Here is a 20648-nt window from a genome sequence, read left to right on the forward strand (position 1 = left end):
CTCCGTCCTTCCGGTGAAGTCGACCAATCAGAATACAAAGGTCACATTTGAAAAGTTTGGCGCAGGTCATTCGTCGTACGGTCGCCGCTTTAGACCGTTTTTAAGCTGTGTTTGATACGGATGGAAATGTGTGAAAGAGCTTTTCAACTTTATATTTAGGGGTTAAGAAATAAAAAAATAAAATGACGGAGGAGTCGGCGGTGAAGGTTTGTGTTCGAGTCCGTCCACTAATAGAGAGGTAAGTCGACCTTTTTGTTTCTCCTGACGTCTGTTCCCTTGGTTACCTCTTTTAGTGCATTAATGTTAATTAGGAATTTTCTAGTTAATTAAATACACTTTCATCTTTTAAAATGTCGAGTATGTGTGTTCAGTAATTTGGTTTTATTATTGAGTTACCAATAAGAATGGTATGGCAATAGTCTCTCTGTTTTTCTTTTCTAACTAGCAAAGATAAAGCTTTAACGTCAAATATTTCATTTTTGATCACCTATAAATACAATAATCAGATTTTTTTTTTATTAAAATGAATAAAGTGTATTATCGTTATTAAAAACCGAAAGGGCGACACATATAGTCTTCAGTTAAAGGCTGTTAACAGGCTTGTGCAGTTTAGCGCCTTTTTATGAATTATTTTTTACTAAAGCTTCTTAATAATTCAGTACAGAGAGATTTTAGATAAAGACACGTAAATTCTGTCAGAAAAAACATTGCATTTTGTAGGTCAATGCATGAGTTGTATTGAGGTCGGGCAATGCAGCCACTGACACCTCATTTTCCATAGGTTGATCTTTTACTGGGATTTGATTATTGAGCTACGCTACCTCACCCCTAAATGGTGTTTAAAAAAGCCCTTAAAGTATAATAACATGATGCGTGTGCGTGTCTTTGTTTCAGGGAAGAAAATGCGGCTTCAGAGAGCACAGAGCCCCTCCAGCTGTTTTGGAAAGCCGACAAGAAATCTATTCAGCAAATTGATGATGGGAATTCAACAAAGAGCTTCATTTTTGGTACTTATTTTTGCACCTTGATGTGTTTGATTTATTTTGTTGATTTTTCTCTGTCGATCAAAGTCCCAGTAAAAGACTGTCCTCCTCTGTTCACAGATCGAGTGTTTACTGCTGATGAAACAACCAATCAGCTCTACCATAACATTGCAAAGCCTCTGGTTGTTTCCACTGTTAACGGATACAATGGTGAGTCATGTATACGGGGAGTAATTTACATGTTCTTCCTCTTACTGTAGCTGCATGGTGTTCATGTATTCTCTGTGACTTCAGGAACCATATTTGCTTACGGGCAGACGTCTTCAGGGAAGACTTTCACCATGATGGGGAGTAAGGGCACTCCTGGTGTGATCCCTCTGGCTGTGGAAGACGTCTTTCAAACCATTAAAAATGTAAGAATCACATGCTAAAACTTTTTTTAGATACAATACATTCCCAGGAAAAGAAATCTAACGCTGTTAATCCACTTAAATGCCACAGCAGCCAAAATCGAACATGTAGATGTCTTAGGCACCCAGACTCGAAGTCTCATAAGTATTTGTGTTATTAAGCAAGTGCTATCGATGGTTTTTGTTTAAAATATGGCTTTTGAAAGTTTCTGAACTTCCTGGTACGATCACTCATTCAAATAAGAGACCCTTGGTATGAAAAAACAACTTTGGTGATGTTAATTTTAACAGAGCACTTTTCTCTTTTCCCCAAAGTGTCCAAAGCAGGAGTTCCTGCTGCGAGTTTCTTACATGGAGATCTACAACGAAACGGTGTCAGATCTGCTGGTGGACAGCTGGAAGAGGAAACCTCTGGAAGTCAGAGAGACGCTGAACGTACGTCAAAGTGCAGCATGTTTTGGCTGATCCAAGTCAGTCCATTGTATAATGCAAGATGCATAGAACCAATCATTTGTCACACTTTTCAAATAAAGCTATCACATATAAAGTAAAAACACTTGAAGTCTAGCTCTCCTAAACAGATTTACTTCCTTTTTCATATATGTGAATAAATATATGTATATTATTTTTTTGCCTTCACTCTGCAGAAAAACATCTATGTGGCCGATCTGACTGAAGAACTGGTGACATCTCCTGCACAAGCTCTGGCCTGGATCAGGAAAGGAGAAAGTAAGATTAGAGTTTATTGTAAACACAACAGCACCCACACGGTATGTTTACATGCAGTCAGAAAAAGTAGATTTAATCAGTAAGTCTGACTGAAACAGAACACTAGAGGCTGAACGATGCTTTGACAGAAAAGCAAATTATTCAATGTGACTCTTTAGGTTTCACAGACTGAACACAAGCAGTACATTGAATTTTTAGAAAGTCCACAAAGAGAAGCTAAGATATGGCTCATCCAGACAACGCACATAGAATTCAGCTCATTTTGTGCCTGCTTTCCCTCTGCAGAGAACCGTCACTACGGAAAGACGAAGATGAACCAGCGCAGCAGCCGCTCCCACACCATTTTCAGGATGGTAAGTAACTCCACATTACTCAGGAACTTGAAGGATTCTGGGAAAATCTAGATCTCTGCTTATTTACTGATTGATTTATTTTTAGATCCTGGAAAGCCGAGAAAGGAGCGACCCTGTGTCTGGGGAAAACGCGGATGGGGCCATTATTGTGTCTCATTTGGTGAGCTCGATGCGTAATTTAGATTTTTCTCTTCATCTTTGGATGCCTGTTGTTTTTGCTGAAGTTATTCATTCGGCGTCTGTGTGCTGCTTCATCTCGTAGAATTTAGTAGATCTGGCTGGATCTGAACGAGCGAGTCAAACAGGAGCTGAAGGTAAGCTGGTACAAAGTCACAGATAGTTTAGAGAGTCTCGAGCTCAGACCGTGACAGACATCGACTGGATGGGGTGTATACAGAGTTTTAGTGATCATCTTTTCTGACGTCTTAGGCACTCGCTTTAAAGAGGGCTGCAACATCAACCGCAGTCTGTTCACACTCGGCCAGGTGATCAAGAAGCTGACTGATGAAAGCCAGAAGTGAGTGAAGAGCAAAGAATGTAAAAATGTTCACATTTGTTTTTTGGAAGTCTGGATGTTTGTTTCTTTGTCTGGGTCTTATTTTCTCTATATTTTGAGCTCAAAGTAAATAATTGGCACATTAAACATGACTTTCGGGTGCTCAATGCTGTTCTCTTTCTTCAGAGGATTCACTAACTACAGAGACAGTAAGCTGACCCGCATCCTGCAGAACTCGTTGGGTGGAAACGCCAAAACGGTCATCATCTGCACCATAACTCCTGTCACTCTGGATGAGACTCTCAGCACGCTGCAGGTGGGAGAAACCTTCGTTCAACCCCACACCAACACTTTAATAAGCTAATATCATGTTTGGATGTACATTTCTAATTGTTTCTCCTTTTGCCAGTTCTTGTTTTCACAAAATAAACCCAAAGCAATCTAGAAGTTAACTTAAGACAGACGGACCTGCATAAACATCAATGTAGTGTATTTATGGGAAGACAAGAGGGCTTGACTAGTGTCAGTATTTGTGAATGCTTGGGTGTTTTTTGTTCAAGTTGATCATCATTACAGAGACTGTCGTTTTAAAACGCACATCAAAACCAAAGTGTGCAAAACTTTGACAACCTTGTCTATAATTCCTCTGTGGAGAGTCTGCGGAGGCCGAGGGGAGTCGTGTACTTGTTTAGTTCTCTGAGCGCGATCTGACGGGAAGTTGGTAACGGGTGCTTCATTTGTACCAGTTTGCCAGCACTGCAAAGAAGATGAAGAATGACCCTCATGTGACGGAGGTGTCCGATGACGGCGCTCTGCTCAAAAGGTACCGCAACGAAATCGTAGACCTGAAGCGCCGACTCAACGAGGCAAGTCCGATCCTTCAGTTGTTTTATTTATTTATTTTTGCTCATTTCTTGTGTCGTCACTCTACGAGGCAGGCTGCTAACTTGTGCATGACACCTCCTTGTCTGCAGGTTTCTTCGGTCACACAGACCACAGCCACAGAGAGGGAGGTTCTCTCCCAGCTGCTCCAAGAGAAAGATCAGCTGCAGAGAGAACAAGAGGACCGGATCAGGAACCTGACCCAGCTGCTCGTCACCAGCACCAATCAGATCTCTGCTCCAAAGGTAAATGTGACAAAGAGCAAGCTGGGGTTATCTCATATCTTTGTCTTCATCAGCATGTTATGAGGACTTTTTTTTCGTTTCTTTTCTAGTTGCCTAAACGCAGAGTTACGTGGGGAGGGAAGATGCTCCGGCTCGCTCATCCGTCTCAGTCTGAAGGAGGCATGTCTGAGCTCAGCTTTGCAGAACCTTTTTCCAGGAAGAGGAAAGCAGACCGCTCCTACATGAGCGATTTGACCGGAGGTACGGAAGAGCTCACCCAATTTGAATACATGACTTGGCTGCGCTGTTAGGTGGCTAATGGAATGAACACGTGTGACCTCTTCACAGACGATGATGATTTTCATTGGGAGATTCCTGAAGAGCTTTCAGAAGACATGGAGATAAATCAGAGCTCTGTGACTGTTCGGAGCTTTGGAGACAGGTGAATGCCTCTCTTACAAGTTTTCATTTTGTTCTGTATGCCAACACATCATTAATCCTGTGTATTGGATCTTCTTCTTTTTTTTCCAGTCCCAAAGACTTGGTTTCTCCGGACCGGATGCGGGAGCTTTCGGGCAAAGTGTCTGACCTGGAGCTGCAGCTGGAGATGGAGATTCAGCAGAAAGAGGAAGCCATGACGAAGGCGGAGACATCTGACGGCAGAGTGTCTGCGCTGGAGCTGCAGCTGCAGAGCGAGAGGCAGGAGGCTCGGGAGAAGGTGGACATGCTGGATTCGAGAGTGGCGGAGCTGGAGAGGCAGCTGGAGGAGCAGAGCCTCAGTCCGAGTGACTCAAACGATCAGGTGAGCCGAGTTTGCCACAGACCTTTTAGACGCGCGTCACTGTTTTAGTTGTTTGCCGTTTCAAGCTCAAACCGTGTTTTCCAGATGAGACGAGAGTTCGCAGACACCGTCCAGCTGTGTGAACAACTGGTGACAGAGAAGGTAATCCTTTTTAAAGGAGTGATGTGACTCTGGCTTATATCACAACACTGAGGATACTGGGAAAGAAGGCTGCAAAAATAATCCCAGTTTTATTGTTATTGCAATATGAGCGTTCTCAGTAATTTATTCTTTGTTCTGCATTTATTCCGTAAGACTTACATCACTTATTTTCCGTAAAAAAAAAAAAAAGTAATGTGAACAGTTTAACCTGTGGGTTTATCCACCATGCTGTCTGTTGTTTTAATGCAATCAGATGAAGTTTAAAAAAGCCGTCAGCTCCCCTTACATTAAAACCCTGTTGATGTAAAAACCCTTATTGTCTCCATGACTTCATGTGAAGCTTGTAGCTGTTTGTCTGCAGGACGTGATGGCTGCAGAGCTGGAGTACCTGAAGCAGGAGCTGGGGATGTTCATCGAGCAGACTGAGAGTCTGGAGGCTGAGAAAGCTGCGATGTGGAAGGAGCTGGAGGAGAGAAGAGAGACTGACGAGTTCAAGAGTCTGGAGGAGGAGTTCAGGAAGGAGCAGGAGGTGAGTTTGAGGAGCTGTTTGAAGCGGCAAACAGTCGGATTCGTTGCTTCGACTCCTGCCGAAGTTTCTCCTGCCGAACCCCGAGTATATTAATCTGTCTCCGGAGAAGTTCTCCTGAAATGATGTGGATGTTTTCAGGAGTGTACAGTATATGTCAAAAAAACGGCTTTTAGATTCCACCTCGCTGATACGACACAAATCCATTGAACAGATGAGCTTTCTTTTTATGAAACTATTCCTTTGATTAAAATGTTCCTGGTCTTTGTCTTGTTTGTGCTCTTACAGAACGAGCAGCAGAATGAAATCTCCATCTTAAAGGAGGCGCTCCAAACCTCTGAACTGCAGTGTCAGGAGCTGCAGGTGAGGTGACACGCCGACACAAAGTACAATCAAATCTGTTTGGAACGCAGCCCTCTCCTCCTTTACTCCACAACATCTGTTTTTATTTGACTTAACAAAAAAATCTGACTTCAGAGAGAGGACTCATCAATAACAAGAGTAAAACTCCCCTCTTCACCCACCAGGTGACGTGTAGCTACAAGAATTATAAGGTCATCGTGTCGGGGAGAGTTTATCACCACTATATGAAAAACACCGTTTTTATATGTACTGTATATTTTCTTCTTATCTCACTTTACTTCTTGATTGTCCTTTTAGTGTTCAAAATATTAGTGTGAAGGTACCGAGCATTTATTTGTGTTGTAAAAATGAATGAATAATCCAGCAGCCCTACGAGGTCACACGTAGTCGTCCTGACACAAGTCCATCCATGAAAACGGCCTCAAACTCGACGAGGCTGGACAGTCTCACCATGAGACGCGTGAACGCAGTCAGAACCGTCTCGCCTTCAAATGAACTTCAACTCGTTTTAACATCTTCAGTAGAGACAAAACCCCTCTGCCATTTCATCGTATTGATTTAAAGATGTTCATTTTCCCTGTGACGGATGTGAAAAGCTTGTTGGCAAAACATTTACGCGTGTCTGCTGTCCTAGAACAAACTGGACCTTTTGTCTGAGGAGCTGAAGAAGAAAAGTGATTTCGCAGAGGAGCTCCAAAGTATGGTACGTAAGATTTCTTTCCCCTGGGACATTTTAACGCCCGCTGTCCACTGAGTCTGTTTTTTAGCTCTGCCAGCGTCAGTGGACACAAGACGTTAATCTGCCAATAAACTGAGAGCTGTATCGGAAAGAGGCAGATTGTGTTTACACTTACAACAAGGTCCAACGTGATGAAGAGCTGAGGCTTTGATCCAACTGTTGCTCACAGCAAAGATCTGATGTCTTTTTTTACTCTTCTGCACGATTACATCGATCATAGTCATAACTGCTGTTGTGTTGCTTTGAAACAACCACAGTATTGAACATTTTGAACGCTTTCCTTGCAGAGCGGGAAGGATTTGGTGCAGGAGGTGGCGAAACTTAGGCGCTCTCTGGACGACGCCGAGGGTCTCAGCAGAGACACGAAGAAGGAGTGGGCTCACCTGCGCAGCGAGAACATCGCTCTGGAGGAATCCAACGTGAGTGAAATCCCGTTTTTCATTTGAGTCTTCACACAGATGGATTTCATCACCTTTTATTTTGAAATTTGATTGCATTGCAATATTTATTTGTGGGACAATTTGTGCAATAGCATTCCATCCTTATGTGCACTGTGTGCATGATGGTGTTCATACTGTTTAGTCAACTCTTCCTTTTTTTTTTTTTCCCTTTTTTTTTGCACTTTGTGATTTCCTTCTGCTTTGCTGCTGTATCACTGTAAATTTCTCCGCTTGCGAGATGAATAAAGGATGATCTCATCTTGTTTAAGTTCTGTCCGGCGTTCTTCGTTTATTCCACGAAAGAGACGATTGTTTGTATCTTTTGTTTATTGCATCTTTTCCTGCACTCCCCTCCAGGTGACTCTGACCACAAATCACCGGAGGATGGAGGCTGAGCTGAACAGCCTGCGCTTTCAGCTTGAGGCGGAGAAGTCCCGCTTCAAACAGATGCAGAGCGATCTGCAGAAAGAGCTGAACGTGGTGTTTGACGAGAACACAAAGCTGACCACGCTGCTGGATGGAAAAGTCCCAAAGAGTGAGTCTGGAGTTGATGCACGCAAGAAATGCAGGTGTCTGGTTCTCAGAGGCCTTTCTGGAGGTTTGGTTAAAGGAGTCGTCGGAGTGCACATTCAGATGTGGGATGTTGTCTGTCCGTAGATCTGATCGACAGCGTGGAGCTGGAGAGAAGCGTGGCCGGTCTGAACAAAGAGCTGGCAGCGTCTCATGAGGCGGAGGAAGCCCTGCGAGCTCAGCTGGACGAGCTCGCTTCATCACCGACTCTTCAAGACAAAGTGGACAGTCTGATGCAGCAGGTCAGCCCTGCGAACATCCTTTTTTTTATGTGCAGATCTTCTCACAGCAATGAGATCCACTCATGGGGTGTGTTCATCAGGTGTGTGAGCTGACGGAGGAGCTGTGCGCCGCTCACACTCACAGGGACGCTCTGATCTCGGCTCAGGCTCAGAGCCAGGAGGAGGCTGTGCAGCTCAGAGCCGCCCTGCAGATGAGCCAGGAGGAGATCCTGAACGTCCGAGCGGAGCTGAGTGAAGCAGCGCTGAGAGAGGAGCAGGCGGAGTCACTGCGTCAAACCCTGGAGAACTCCGAGGCCGAGAGGAGTCGGCTCAGTTCTGCCGTCCAGGAGGAAGTCTCCAAGGTGAGCTGTGGAGAACTCAACACGAGTCCTTCATTTTTTTTAATCTGTGGTAATGTTGATCCAGACAGAACAAAGAAATGTCACATTAAAACAAACGAACCAGCACCTGAACGTGACGTATGTTCGGTTGCTACTTGTTAATAACGGACAGTATTCATGGTTCTATTTCTTTTGTAGCTGACGGAAAGTGAAGCGCAGAGAGAGTCGCTGACGGAGAAACTGAAGCAGATGCAGCAGCAGGTGAAAGATGTGGAGGAGATGCTCGCTGACAGTGAAGTTTCCAGAACGACAGAGGAGGAGATCAGCAAAGAACTCCAAGAACAAGTACCGTCATCTCTTTCTATCTGCGTTTCTTTGACGCCTCGTACGATGTCTTTTTTTAAAAAAAATTTCCGTATGTTAAAAAATGATTGTGTGAATGGCTTGAATAGTTGGTGTGAACTCGTTTGTTTATTTGGACTGTTGCAGCTGAATCAGCTGACTGAAGAGCTGAAAGTTGTCCGAGCAGAGAGAGACGTCTTCCTGAGTGCCGGCGCTCAGCCTTCAGCAGAGACGGAGAACACGCTCGTCACTGTGGCTGCAGAAAGAGAGCAGCTCAGGGCCGACCTGCAGAAACATGAGGAGATGGTGAGACGCTGCTTCCCATCCAATTACAAGATAGATTTAAAAAAAAAAAAAAAAAAAAAACATGTTAATTTACAATGTCTTTAACTTTAAGCAGCGTTCCTACTCAAAGTGTTCCCTCGATTTCAGGCTGCAGAGACGCAAGTTCTTCTTCAGTCTCTTCAAAACGAGCTCCAGGAGCAGAGGTCACATCTGGAGGAACTGTACAAACAGAAGGAGTCCGACCTGAGGGAGCAGGTGAGTTGAATACATGTGAAGCAGTTTTCGTATCCACGACTCGTGACTCCTTTCCCCCCGCTCAGTGAAACTGCTCGACTGAAAATCTTCTCAACAGATGCAGAGTCTGTCAGAGGAGCTGGAGCACGTGCGAGCGGAGGAAGAGGAGACGGAGAAGCTGCAGTCGGCCGTGTCCTCGCTCACTGCTGAGAGAGATCAGCTCAGGTTGGACCTGCAGGAGAACGTGGACATGGTGAGTTGATATCTCGCTGCTCAGTCAGCGTTTTGAAATGCTTTAACTTCCCTGCACGTCATGTTGGCAAAATGAAAATCCTTTGGTCTCTAAACAGATGATCGAGAATCAGGAGGAGCTGAGGACGGCTCTGGAGAGAAACGACGTGCAGAAGGAGATGATTAAGCAGCTGGAGTCTGCACGAGCGTCCAATCAGGACGCTCCTGCTCCCTCTGACACCGGTGCACAGCTGGAGGAGCTGCAAACACAAGTAAGACATGTCATGGGGCAGCTGTGCTCAGTGGGTAGAGTCAACCCTCAACCGGAAGGTCGAGGGTTCGATCCCCAGCCCCTCCGAGCAACTCTGTCAGGGTGTATGCGGGTCGCTGCTCCTGTGGTTGACTGCTTGGTGCGCTAATTGTCCCACGAGGATAAACAGTTTTAAAAAAAAAACTAAAAGATGATATCACAATTTATTAACTTTGATGCAATTGTAGTAAAACATCAAACTATATCAATATCTGTCTGGATATGAGGGTGTGAAGTTTGGCAGCCCAAAATTAAAAGATGTCTTCATAGAAGTGTTTGTGTTTGCACAGATCATGACACTATCGGAGCAGCTGCAGAGTGTTGAGACGGAGAGAGACGCTCTGCTGCGTGAGAGGACGGCCGGCGCTCAGACTGAGGAGGTGGAGGGGCTGCAGCGCAGGGTGACGTCTCTCAGCGAGGACAGAGATCAGCTGCAGGAGAGTCTGGAGGCTCTGAGGCAGGAGAAGCAGCAGCTCAGGGAGGAGATGGAGGAAAGACTGGAGATGGTACTATAACACGGCTTCTTCTACATCTGTCATGTTTCTCTGCATTGAAAGAAACGAGTCCAAAACAGTGTCTCTTTTCACAGGTGGTCTTAGCTCATAGCGAGGTAACGCAGCCACAGACGCTGAGCTCAGACCTGCAGACACACGATGAGAGAGTGACACAACTTCAGCAAGAGGTAGGAAACGTTCAACCAGTGTGACACAATCAACATCACATGAGTGCACACATGATGACCTTCTTTTCAGGTGGGTTATTTTTAGGCCTTTATTGGAGAGAGAGTTAAGGAATGGAGCCACAGGTCTGGCTTGAATCTGCCTTTGTACTGAGGCCAACTGAGCCCCATGATGACGTTTTTGAGGATCAACCAAAACAGTCTTGGACCCTTTATGGCAATGGGGTCCAAACTTTTTTTCTTGCCGGCCAAAATTGTTGCGTTAGAATCGCTCACTGGCCACAGGTTTTTTGTTGTTTTATTTATTTATTTTTTTGTCATTCTTTACTCTCTTTTTCCTCATAAGGGTTTTGTAGTTTGGAGACAGTTCTTGATCATTCACACACATTGTGCATATCTAAAAAAAAAAAAAAAAGAGAGCATGAGTTGTCAAATTTAATTGCTCATCTCTCCACCCAGGCTGAACAACTTCAGGCTGCGCTTCAGACCGTCGGCGAGCAGAAGAATCTTCTGGAAGAAGAGCTGCGGAGAAATGTAGAGACGGTGAGAGAAGTTTGGTTTTTAAAGTGGCTCACCAACTTCTATGTATTCAACCTCTCATATCCATAAATAACTTCTAGATCAGGGGATAATCTGCAACCTTTTTTTTTTTTTTTTTTTTTTTTTTGTCTGAACTTTCAGGCTGCAGAGACACAGAGTCTTTTAGATTCTCTGAAACAGCAGCTTCAGGAGCAGAGTCAAACCATCAACCACCTGGAAAGTTCGAGCCATGAGACACGAGCTCAAGTGGAACAACAGGTCCGTTTCTCATCACATGTTCACATTTTCATATTTTGCTGAACTTATTGTACAGCACTTCAGTCCACCTTGGCTGTGATTAATCAGCGACATAAATAATGTTGACTTGACATGTCTCACAGATGTTTAATTAAGTTTTGTTTTTTTTTGTTTTTTTTAACTGGTCCTTCATTACAAACATCTGGTGTGTGCTGTTTGAAATCTTTCACCCACAGATGAAGAGCCTGTCGGAGCAGCTCACCGTCGCTCAGGCAGAGCGGGACGCCGTGCTGTCAGAGAAGGAGACGAGCTGTCTGAGCTCCTCGGAGGAGATAGAGGCGCTGCAGCGCAGAGTGACGTCTCTCAGCGAGGACAGAGATCAGCTGCAGGAGAGTCTGGAGGCTCTGAGGCAGGAGAAGCAGCAGCTCAGGGAGGAGAGCGAGGAAAGACTGGAGATGGTACTTTACAAGTCTTTCCAAACACTGCACATTTAACACATATCACACCAGAGGAGATACAGAGGTTTCATTTGTTTGTGTGTGTGTGTTTAGCTGCAGAGTGAGTTCCAGCAGCAGCTCAGCTCTGAGCCTCGCTCGCTGAGAGAAGAACAGGAGGCTCAACAACGCCTGCAGGTCAGATCACGTCTTCTCTTCTAATGACTCTGCACCTCTTACTTCTCAACTTCACCATTCAGGACATGGGTTATATTGTCTCTGTTTTTGTTTCCTGTGAGAGACTGAAACTGTCTGTGCCTGTGATTCAGATCCAGCAGCTGGAGGAACATCTGTTGAAGGCTGAGCAGGAGGTGAGCCAGCTGAAGTCTGACCTCCAGGAAAATGTAGAACTGGTGAGTCGATGATATTTTCAATTACTCCCTGTTTGCTTAAAATTCACTTTTATAGATGAGTGAATGGACTGTTTGTTTTTGAAGCTCTTTAAAAAAACAAAACATTTTGGGTGATGTCTTTCAGATGATCGAGAACCAGGAGGAGCTGAGGGTTTCCCAGGAGAAGATCAGAGTCTTGCAGGAGGAGATCAGCGTGACGAGGAGGGAGAAAGCCGAGCTGGAGGACAAACAGAGCAACAGGAAGGATGAAGAGGCTACGCTGCAGATACAGCAGCTCCAACACCAGGTTTGACAAACTTTAATAAACCAGTGCTCACAGGTCAAACAAAACAAAAACCTGCTGCTGCGTCCTGGATAGATCGTGTGTCTCACAGTATTCACAATGACCTTTCTCTCCTTCAGGTTCAGACTGTAAGTGAGCAGCTGCAGAGTGTTGAGACGGAGAGAGACGCTCTGCTGCTCGAGAGGACGGCCGGCGCTCAGACTCGCAGTGAGGAGATAGAGGCGCTGCAGCGCAGAGTGACGTCTCTGAGCGAGCACAGAGATCAGCTGCAGGAGAGTCTGGAGGCTCTGAGGCAGGAGAAGCAGCAGCTCAGGGAGGAGAGCGAGGGCAGGATGGAGAGCCTGCAGGAGGAGGTTTGTGACAACAATCCCTCTGCCTGAGTGTTTTATCCCAACAGCAGAGTCCACTAGAACTTTTACTATCGTTTAGCATTTGAACTTGTTTTTAAATGAGCATGAACATTTCTTTGTGATGTATTTTGCTGAACTTATTGTACAGCACTTCAGTCCACCTTGGCTGTCATTAACTTTTTTTTCTTTCTTTTTTTAACTGGTCCTTCATTACAAACATCTGGTGTGTGCTGTTTGAAATCTTTCACCCACAGATGAAGAGCCTGTTGGAGCAGCTCACCGTCGCTCAGGCAGAGCGGGACGCCGTGCTGTCAGAGAAGGAGACGAGCTGTCTGAGCTCCTCGGAGGAGATAGAGGCGCTGCAGGGCAGGGTGACGTCTCTCAGCGAGGACAGAGATCAGCTGCAGGAGAGTCTGGAGGCTCTGAGGCAGGAGAAACAGCATCTCAGGGAGGAGAGCGAGGGCAGGATGGAGAGCCTGCAGGAGGAGGTTTGTGACAACAATCCCTCTGCCTGTCATTCCCCCTTAGATTAACAATATTTTAAAACTCAACTCGATTTGTGAAAGAAATCATCAAAGTGCTCTGACAGGCAAAAATAGAAAGATACAATGTTCCTAAAAACAAGACAGCAACTGCATCACAGCTCTTATTTAAAAGTCAAGAGGAAGGGTTGTATTCATTTTGTCATGTACTTGTTATGTTCCCATGCATGAGGATCTTTTCAAACTGTGAGGGCAAAGGAAGTGTACATTCTTAGGCATGGAGCACTGACACTGGTCAAACTGGAGTTTGGGGTTAAAATGTGCTGAGGCACATTACAGGTTTCCTTGTCTGAGTACGCCCTGAGTTGCAGCGTATGATATCGGTGTCCCAGTGTGCGGTTTCCACTTTGCAGGTGCATGTTGTCTGTTTGGACTGTTTTCCAAGTGATTTGATGAGAGAGAGTCATAATGAGTCCATATCCTCCTCCACAGGTCGCCCAGCTGAACATGACTCTGCTGACTCTGATGGAGCAGAAGAAACGGCTGGAAGACGATCTGCAGCAGAACATCAGCACGGTGCGGAAAAACTCCTCATCATCACCAATCTGAGCTGAAACCTAAAACTTTGACAAACTACCACTTTCAATTAGTTTAGATTCTTATCATGTTTAGTGATGCATACACTCCTCATCTAAATGTTCCGTACTTGTCGTCTTTTCCTACTTTTTGTGCTCCCGGTGAATGTTTGCGTTTTTACCTGACGAAAGTTGATATTTCACTTTTTAGGCTTCCAGAGCACAAGAGCTTCTAGAATCAGTCCAAGAGAAGCTGCAGGAACAAAAACGAGTCAACGCTGACCTGGAGGGAGAGATTCAGGAGAGAGATGACGCTTTACATCAACAGGTGGGCGTGGCTTTGTTTTCTTTATAAAAAAAAAGCTTTTTTGGAGAAGGAGCGAGTTTTTTCCTCTGACTGATCCTTTCTCCACAGATAAAGACACTGAGAGAGGAGCTGCAGAGTGTTTCAGCAGACCGAGACCAGCAGATGAAGAGCCTGTCGGAGCAGCTTACCGTCGCTCAGGCAGAGCGGGACGCCGTGCTGTCAGAGAAGGAAGAGCTGCAGCGCAGAGTGACGTCTCTCAGCGAGGACAGAGATCAGCTGCAGGAGAGTCTGGAGGCTCTGAGGCAGGAGAAGCAGCAGCTCAGGGAGGAGATGGAGGAAAGACTGGAGATGGTACTTTTTCTAGATCCGGTCTGCTTTTGGGCGTAACTTTGTTTCCACGTTACTAATCGTCTTTTTCCTTTTTTCAGATCTCATCCCTGCAGGAGCAGCTGAGCAGGGAGGAGAGAGAGGCCGAGCTGCGACAGAAGGTACGTTTGAATCATAATATCAGTTAGACGGTAAAAGTCACAATGTCAGAAGATCGTTTTTCTCCATTTGTCAGCTGTCATCACTCTTGAACTTGCGGCCTCCCTCCTCACTTTTTTCAGAAGATTTATTGATGTTGGTTTTGCTCGCTTCTCTTTCAACTGTTAAAGGAAGCTGACGAAACCATCTCCGCCCTCAAAGAGCAGCTGTGCGGTTTGGATCCGAGCAGCGGAGGAGTTAAAAAGTCTGCAGTGTTGCAGCTGCAGGACTCTGCTGATGAAATTCAGGTAACTTTACATTATCTTTTTTTGGGGGGGGGGGGGGGGGTCAACAGCTGAGAGGCAAACGTTACAGTTCAACACAACTCTGATCTTGTTGAACTCGTGTCTCTGCAGGAAGGCTTTACAAAGATCCAGGACTTCATCAACGCGTGCTCGAGCCATCACTCCTACACCGAGGTTATCGGCAGACGGCCAGACCACGGCATAGAGGCCTTCAAAGTCTACGCTGAGTTGGACCTGCAGGCGAAGCTGAATCTGAGAAAGATCATTGTAAATATCAACATTTATTTCAATTTGAAATGTATTTAAACTCAGTCAGGATCAGGTGATAACCTCGACACCTTCCTGTCTGCCCGCTCAGGATCAGGTGCGGGAGACGGCGCAGAGCTACTGCACTCTGTTTGAGGAGCTGCTGAGGAAAGATCTGGATGTTTACGAGGAGAGACGCCTGCAGGATGTGTTGCTGTGCAGAGCGGAGGCCTCCAGCTACTCTGTGAAAGACCAGGACTTTAACTCGCTGTGGGAACAGAGACTGGGCGAGCTGCTGGACAAGAGGAACCTATACATGCAGGTGAGCCGTTAAGCATCGTCTTCATGGTCAATAACGGCATGTCCACACCTGTGTCCTCCCTTTACCTATTCTGGGCTCTACTCATAAGTCCCTTTTTAAAAAATGTAAAAACTTTAATGATTGTGCTTCATGATATCCTTAAAAAAATGTTTTTCAACAACAGCAAGTTAAAGGCTGTGAAGTGAATCACCACATCATGTTTGTGTTTGATTGAGCTAAACCTGTTTTAAAGGTGAGGCTATCAGCTGACTGCACAGAAAACAACCTGAACAGATTCCCATTAGCGCCTTGTTTCTTGCGTCTTCATGATGTTTGATGTTGCTTCAATCTAACTGCATAACAAAGACGTCGTTTCCTGAATCCTGTTGGAATCATCAGCTGAATTGTAGTTCACTAAAGAAAAAGAAAAAACCGAGTGTCCTCAATGAAAACAACTTTCAGACTTTGAGGAGGGCCGGGGGCAGCCACCACAAATTTCCTCCCTGCAGACAACACATCAGTGATGAATACAACACTTTCCAAGACTTTTTAATAGCATGATGGCAGGTAAATGAAATAATAGAAAAGACCACAGGACGTTTGAGTCTTTGAGGGAAAGCAGTCTGTGGAGCCGCTGGTTTAGTCCGATCTTTACCCGCTCACATCCGGAGAAACCAAAGTGTCATTTCCATTTCATATGCTTTTGTTTCTAATGTTGAAGCTCACGCCCGTCTGATGTCTGTGCAGAAAATGGGTTGCGTTTGGGAGAAGCTGTTGTGGAGCTGGAAGATGTACACGAGCGAGGTTTTAGCCGACGGGGAAGAGCATAAGCGGTTCCAGGAGCAGCTGCAGGATGTGGTCTCAAAGAAACCATACAGCGACAGCGAGCTGAACGCCTTACTGAGCCGAGAGCAGGACGTTAGGTCGGCTCAGGCCCGCAGCAGGGAGACCACTCTGAAGGTAGGGACTTTTTTATTTTTTTTACCCTTTTCACCCGTCTTTATCAAATAGATGAAGTGCTGTGTTTGTACGTATGAATGTGACATCGCCTCTTTCCTGCAGGTCGTCATCGACGAACACAACGGCCTGCTCGAGGAGTTGAAGCTGCTGCAGGCTCAGACTGACGCTCGACTCCAAGAGGAGAGGAGCCGAAGGTCGATGCTGCTGCAGCCAGTGGAGGGCGCTCTTTCGAATACTGAACTGGGTCTGCTGAAAGACAACCAGCAGCTGCTTCTTGAGCTCCATGAAAAGGAGGGAAGATTCAAAGTATGTGTGCCATATCTGATTCAGATCATGAGTGTGTACAGAACGTGCTGTAGACACATTTTTCACACTTTCTTTATTGATAAGCATCGTTGATGCACAATTTAACACAAAAATACAGACACACACAGACACACACACACACGTACGTTGTGCCTATACATACACATATATCTGTCTACACTCACACAAACGTAGCTGGGGAAGCGCGAGTCTTCTTGTTGGTGACGGATACGTCTCTGTGTTCTCAGGCTCTGTGTGCGCACAAAGAGCAGCTGGAGGAGGCTCAAATCAAAGCCAACAACCGGGTGTCCAACCACAAAGAGGCCACACAGCTCCTGCAGACGGAGCTGCAGGACAGCCGCGCGCTGGAGAAGGAGAAGGAGAACATGATCCAAACTCTGAGGAGCAAACTGAGAGAGTCTGAGGTCCGTCTGAAGCAGCTTCTGTTACACTGTGGATCAGATCTTTGCATTACACATGAGCAACTTTATCTTTAGTTTGTCATGATATTTGAGTTTTAAACTTTGATACGATTCTAGTGGATGTCTTACCATATCGATACCATGGCAACAAAAACGTCTTCTGCGCCTGATATTTGGTAGTCTTTGCTTTACAGGCACGCTGCCTAAATGTTTCCAGTGTTTTTGTGTGGAGGAGACGTTGCTCTCCCTCTTCCACTCGCAGCATCTTCTGGTTAAACAGCTGAAGGATTTGATGCTTTTCATCACTATCGATCATTAAAGCAGCTGATGTCACGTTGAGAATAACGTCACTTTATTCTGGTTTTTGTTCTTTAACTAACTTTTCAGGCTGATATTTGTGTCTGTGCTTTTAGAAAAATGCCAACCCCAGTGCTGCTGAGCTGGAAGAACTGCGGACTAAATTAATCCAAATGGAGGTGGAGTCGAGTTCAGCGTCTGATAAGCACCAACTAGAGTAAGAGCGTTTTGTTTTGTTTCAAACTTATTGTGCTTCATCTGATTTCTTTTTTTTTTTAAAGTGTTCAGCAAGCCTGTTCCTTTTTAAAGCAGCGGTCTGGGTTTATTTGTCTTCTTTGACTGTCTGTTGTCGTCAGGATCCAGAGGATGACCATGCTGCTGAAGGACAAAGAAGAGTCTCTGAGGAAGCTGAAGGAGACACTGAGGAAATCCCAGCAGCAGGGAGAGGACTCATGTGAGTCGGCAGTGTGTCTGTGTTTCCGTTCTGTGTTTTTTTTTTTTTTTGTCTTGAGCTTGCGGCCTACCTCCTCACAGTCCGGTCTTTTAAATGTAGACAATCAGCAGAACATAAAACGGAGCCGCGTCTTCTGTTTAGCAGGCGTACCGTGCATAACTCAGGTTTCGCAAATTTAGCAGCTCAAAAGTTGTCAAACTAACAAACGAGTGAGGTGGAGTTATGAAGCCTATGTTGAGATCAGGTTCTCAATGCAGCAGGCAACTAAACAAGAGTGGAGCCAGACGAGAAAACATCATGTCACAGGGCGTTATAGCAGAAGATAAAGAGCCAAAAAGACCGACAGCGTCGTCTGCTCTCTTTCATGTTTTACAGACCTGTCTTCTAAATACACGTTTTTGTTTGTTGACATAAATTCAGATTTTCTCAAACCTGACACTGTTGTACTTGCAGCTACTAATGAAGCGTCATAAAACAGTATTTAAGTGAGAGGAGGACAAGTGGCACGGCTGTGAAATGAATCCATTATTTTCACTAAAAGACGAGACTGATCCTAATGTAGTCTTGTTGAATTCAGTCCTGGAGGGGAAGGACCTCCATGCCAGACTCACAAACCCCCGAGGAGTCGTCCTCAACACCAGCACCCTGCAGGAGAAGGCCAAACTGGAGGAGGAGGTCAAGCAGTTGCAGATGAAAATAACAGAACTGGAGAGGTGAGGCGCAGCCGTCTGAGGGTGAAACGGTTCAGGCCGGTGGTGTCATTTGTTTAATCTCACATCTTTATCGGTCCGTCAGCCTGGTGTCCGCCCAGCGGGCCGAGATCAGCAAGTGGAAGAGCAGAGCCTTCAAACTGAAGGCCACGAACAGAGGCGACGCAGACAAGCCCTCAACCCCCTGCACCCCCACCAAAAGAGGTCTCCCCCTCGACTCCTCCGTCAAGAGCTCACCCCAGAAGTTTCTGATCACTCCCAGGAAGGCCCTGGACTCTCCCAGGAAGGCCCTGGACTCTCCCAGGAAGGCCCTGGACTCTCCCAGGAAGGCCCTGGAGTCTCCCAGGAAGGCCCTGGACTCTCCTAAAAGCCGATTCTTTGACGTGGGTGGCGGCACGGAGCTGCTGTCCAGGGCCTGCCCCAAACAGTTCTTTGATAACTCCAACCTGGGAACAAGTACAGGTAAGCTCCCCCCCTGAAATCCCCTTGCTGAATGTTTGTGGGCCTGATAATCCTGACGCTATAAAGACCTGAGCTGTTTGTTTTACCAGAGGTGTCCGATGTTCCTGCTTCATCAGCTGAAGAGAAGGGTAACTGTTGTAACTTCTGTTTCACTGAGGGTGTGCTAACAGAAGCATAGGGTGATGGGACTCAACCAGTCTGACACTGAGCCTTAAAACCTGAATCAGAACGAGGGTTTTCATAATACCATACTTTTACATGTACATTTAATACCAGTAGAAATAAAAAAAAGAAACTATCCATGGTTGATTTAATACATGAAAACAAAAATAGATGTTCTTATGACCTACATCAGTATCCTTTTTTTTTTATTACAGCAAATTAATTTCTGCGCCGTCTTAATTGGACAAATGAGTTGGCAATGTTTCTGTACCCAAATCCTGCCAGTATTATTTGTGCAATTTCAACAGTGTGCCCTCTTTTACTCACAGCAGGTCTTAGTAAACAACTGTACTGAAGATCTTAAAGGTCACTCCTCCTTTTAAAACGAGTTTAAATGTTTAAGATATCAAAGCTCCCAGAAACGTGTCTGTGAAGCTTCTTCACTTTGATCACGTCTATAAACCCCTCTATTTCAGCCCTGCTCTGAACAGGCTGTTTCTATCACTTTAAATATGTAAATGAGCTGTCTGACCACGCACCTCTGGTTTGTGCTTCGGGCTTTTCGCTCCATGTCCTGTTTACGATAAGAAGGAAGACTCCTGAACTGTGGGAGTGTCACCCCACCTGGGGGGGGGGGGGGGGGGGGGAGTTTACTTTTTTTAAAGATTTATTTTTGGCCTTTATTATAGAGAGAGGATGGTGGATAGAGGCGGAAATCAGGGAGAGACATTCGCGAAAGGAGCCACAGGCCGGACGCGAACCCGGGCGAGGACTACAGCCTCCCTACGCCACCAGCGCCCCGGAGATTTTACTTTTAAGACAGTTCTTTGATAAGAAGAACTTTGAAGAACTTTGATAAGAAGACAGTCTACAGTCCATCCACTGTAGACAGGTTAGGGACATACTAGTGTTAGGAAAACATGGTTAAGTGTACTTTTCAAAATATGTGACCCTAAACATTTTTTTAAGCTTTTAAACTTTTTGATACTTACTATTTTTAAAATGGTATTAATGTCATGTTCAAAAACATGTGGTGTCAAAGTAAATGTCCCTGACTGTAGATTCAGAACAATTCTTACGGTTCAGTTTGATCCTTTAGTTTCTGGCTGTTTTTCTCTGATCAGATTTTGTGTGATGTGTTTCAGGTGCAGGACCGTCTGCAGACAAACAGAACGAGTGGTGGCCTCAGTCTCCAAAGCAGGAGGAGATGTGCAAGGCCCAGTGAAAAGATCCACACGTGCAATATTTTAAATGTATCTCTAATGTTTCGAACTTTTGTTTATTAATAAAGAACTATATTCAGTTGATAAACTCTGAACTCTTATTTCATCACATCTATCTATCCAAACTCAGTAACCAGGTTGCAATGCTGCTATGAATTATGGAAGATAATTACATACTCCTCACCCAAAAGATTTAGAATTAATATCAAGACCACAACACACAAAGACAAAATATGACCAGTTTGTTTCAATTTTGTTGGTGGTCATTTAATGTAAAGGTCCTTAAACTGGCTTTTCTGTGACTATTTGTCAGAAGAATTTAAATCAAACTTCCCCTGTTGAACCACGAGGACGTCATGTATGCAGGTCTTATATTAGTAAGTCCTATAGTCATGCAAAGGTTGTGTTTTATT

The 20648-nt window shown here is 45.2% G+C and overlaps 1 protein-coding gene across 1 annotated transcript; it reads left to right on the forward strand.

The window, feature by feature from the left end:
- Positions 1-24: 24 nt before the first annotated feature.
- Positions 25-20323, forward strand: cenpe (centromere protein E). The gene is made up of 54 exons (XM_079366755.1): positions 25-238; positions 895-1007; positions 1104-1193; positions 1278-1396; positions 1709-1828; positions 2041-2122; positions 2408-2475; positions 2561-2635; positions 2738-2789; positions 2905-2992; positions 3158-3287; positions 3718-3837; positions 3946-4098; positions 4188-4338; positions 4426-4519; positions 4609-4879; positions 4964-5020; positions 5382-5549; positions 5835-5909; positions 6544-6612; positions 6936-7067; positions 7446-7623; positions 7746-7900; positions 7981-8241; positions 8419-8565; positions 8710-8868; positions 8995-9102; positions 9200-9334; positions 9432-9584; positions 9913-10128; positions 10212-10304; positions 10722-10844; positions 10983-11099; positions 11315-11536; positions 11842-11925; positions 12050-12211; positions 12328-12561; positions 12813-13046; positions 13533-13616; positions 13827-13943; positions 14031-14273; positions 14351-14410; positions 14579-14734; positions 14804-14959; positions 15051-15260; positions 15987-16199; positions 16302-16505; positions 16754-16930; positions 17341-17441; positions 17581-17678; positions 18256-18391; positions 18474-18850; positions 18940-18978; positions 20158-20323. The coding sequence occupies exons 1-54, from the start codon at positions 183-185 to the stop codon at positions 20235-20237; spliced, it is 7515 nt and encodes a 2504-aa protein (XP_079222881.1). The 5' UTR covers positions 25-182; the 3' UTR covers positions 20238-20323.
- Positions 20324-20648: the final 325 nt, after the last annotated feature.

This window comes from Symphodus melops, assembly GCF_947650265.1.
Source record: "Symphodus melops genome assembly, chromosome: 1".
Classification (NCBI taxonomy): domain Eukaryota; kingdom Metazoa; phylum Chordata; class Actinopteri; order Labriformes; family Labridae; genus Symphodus; species Symphodus melops.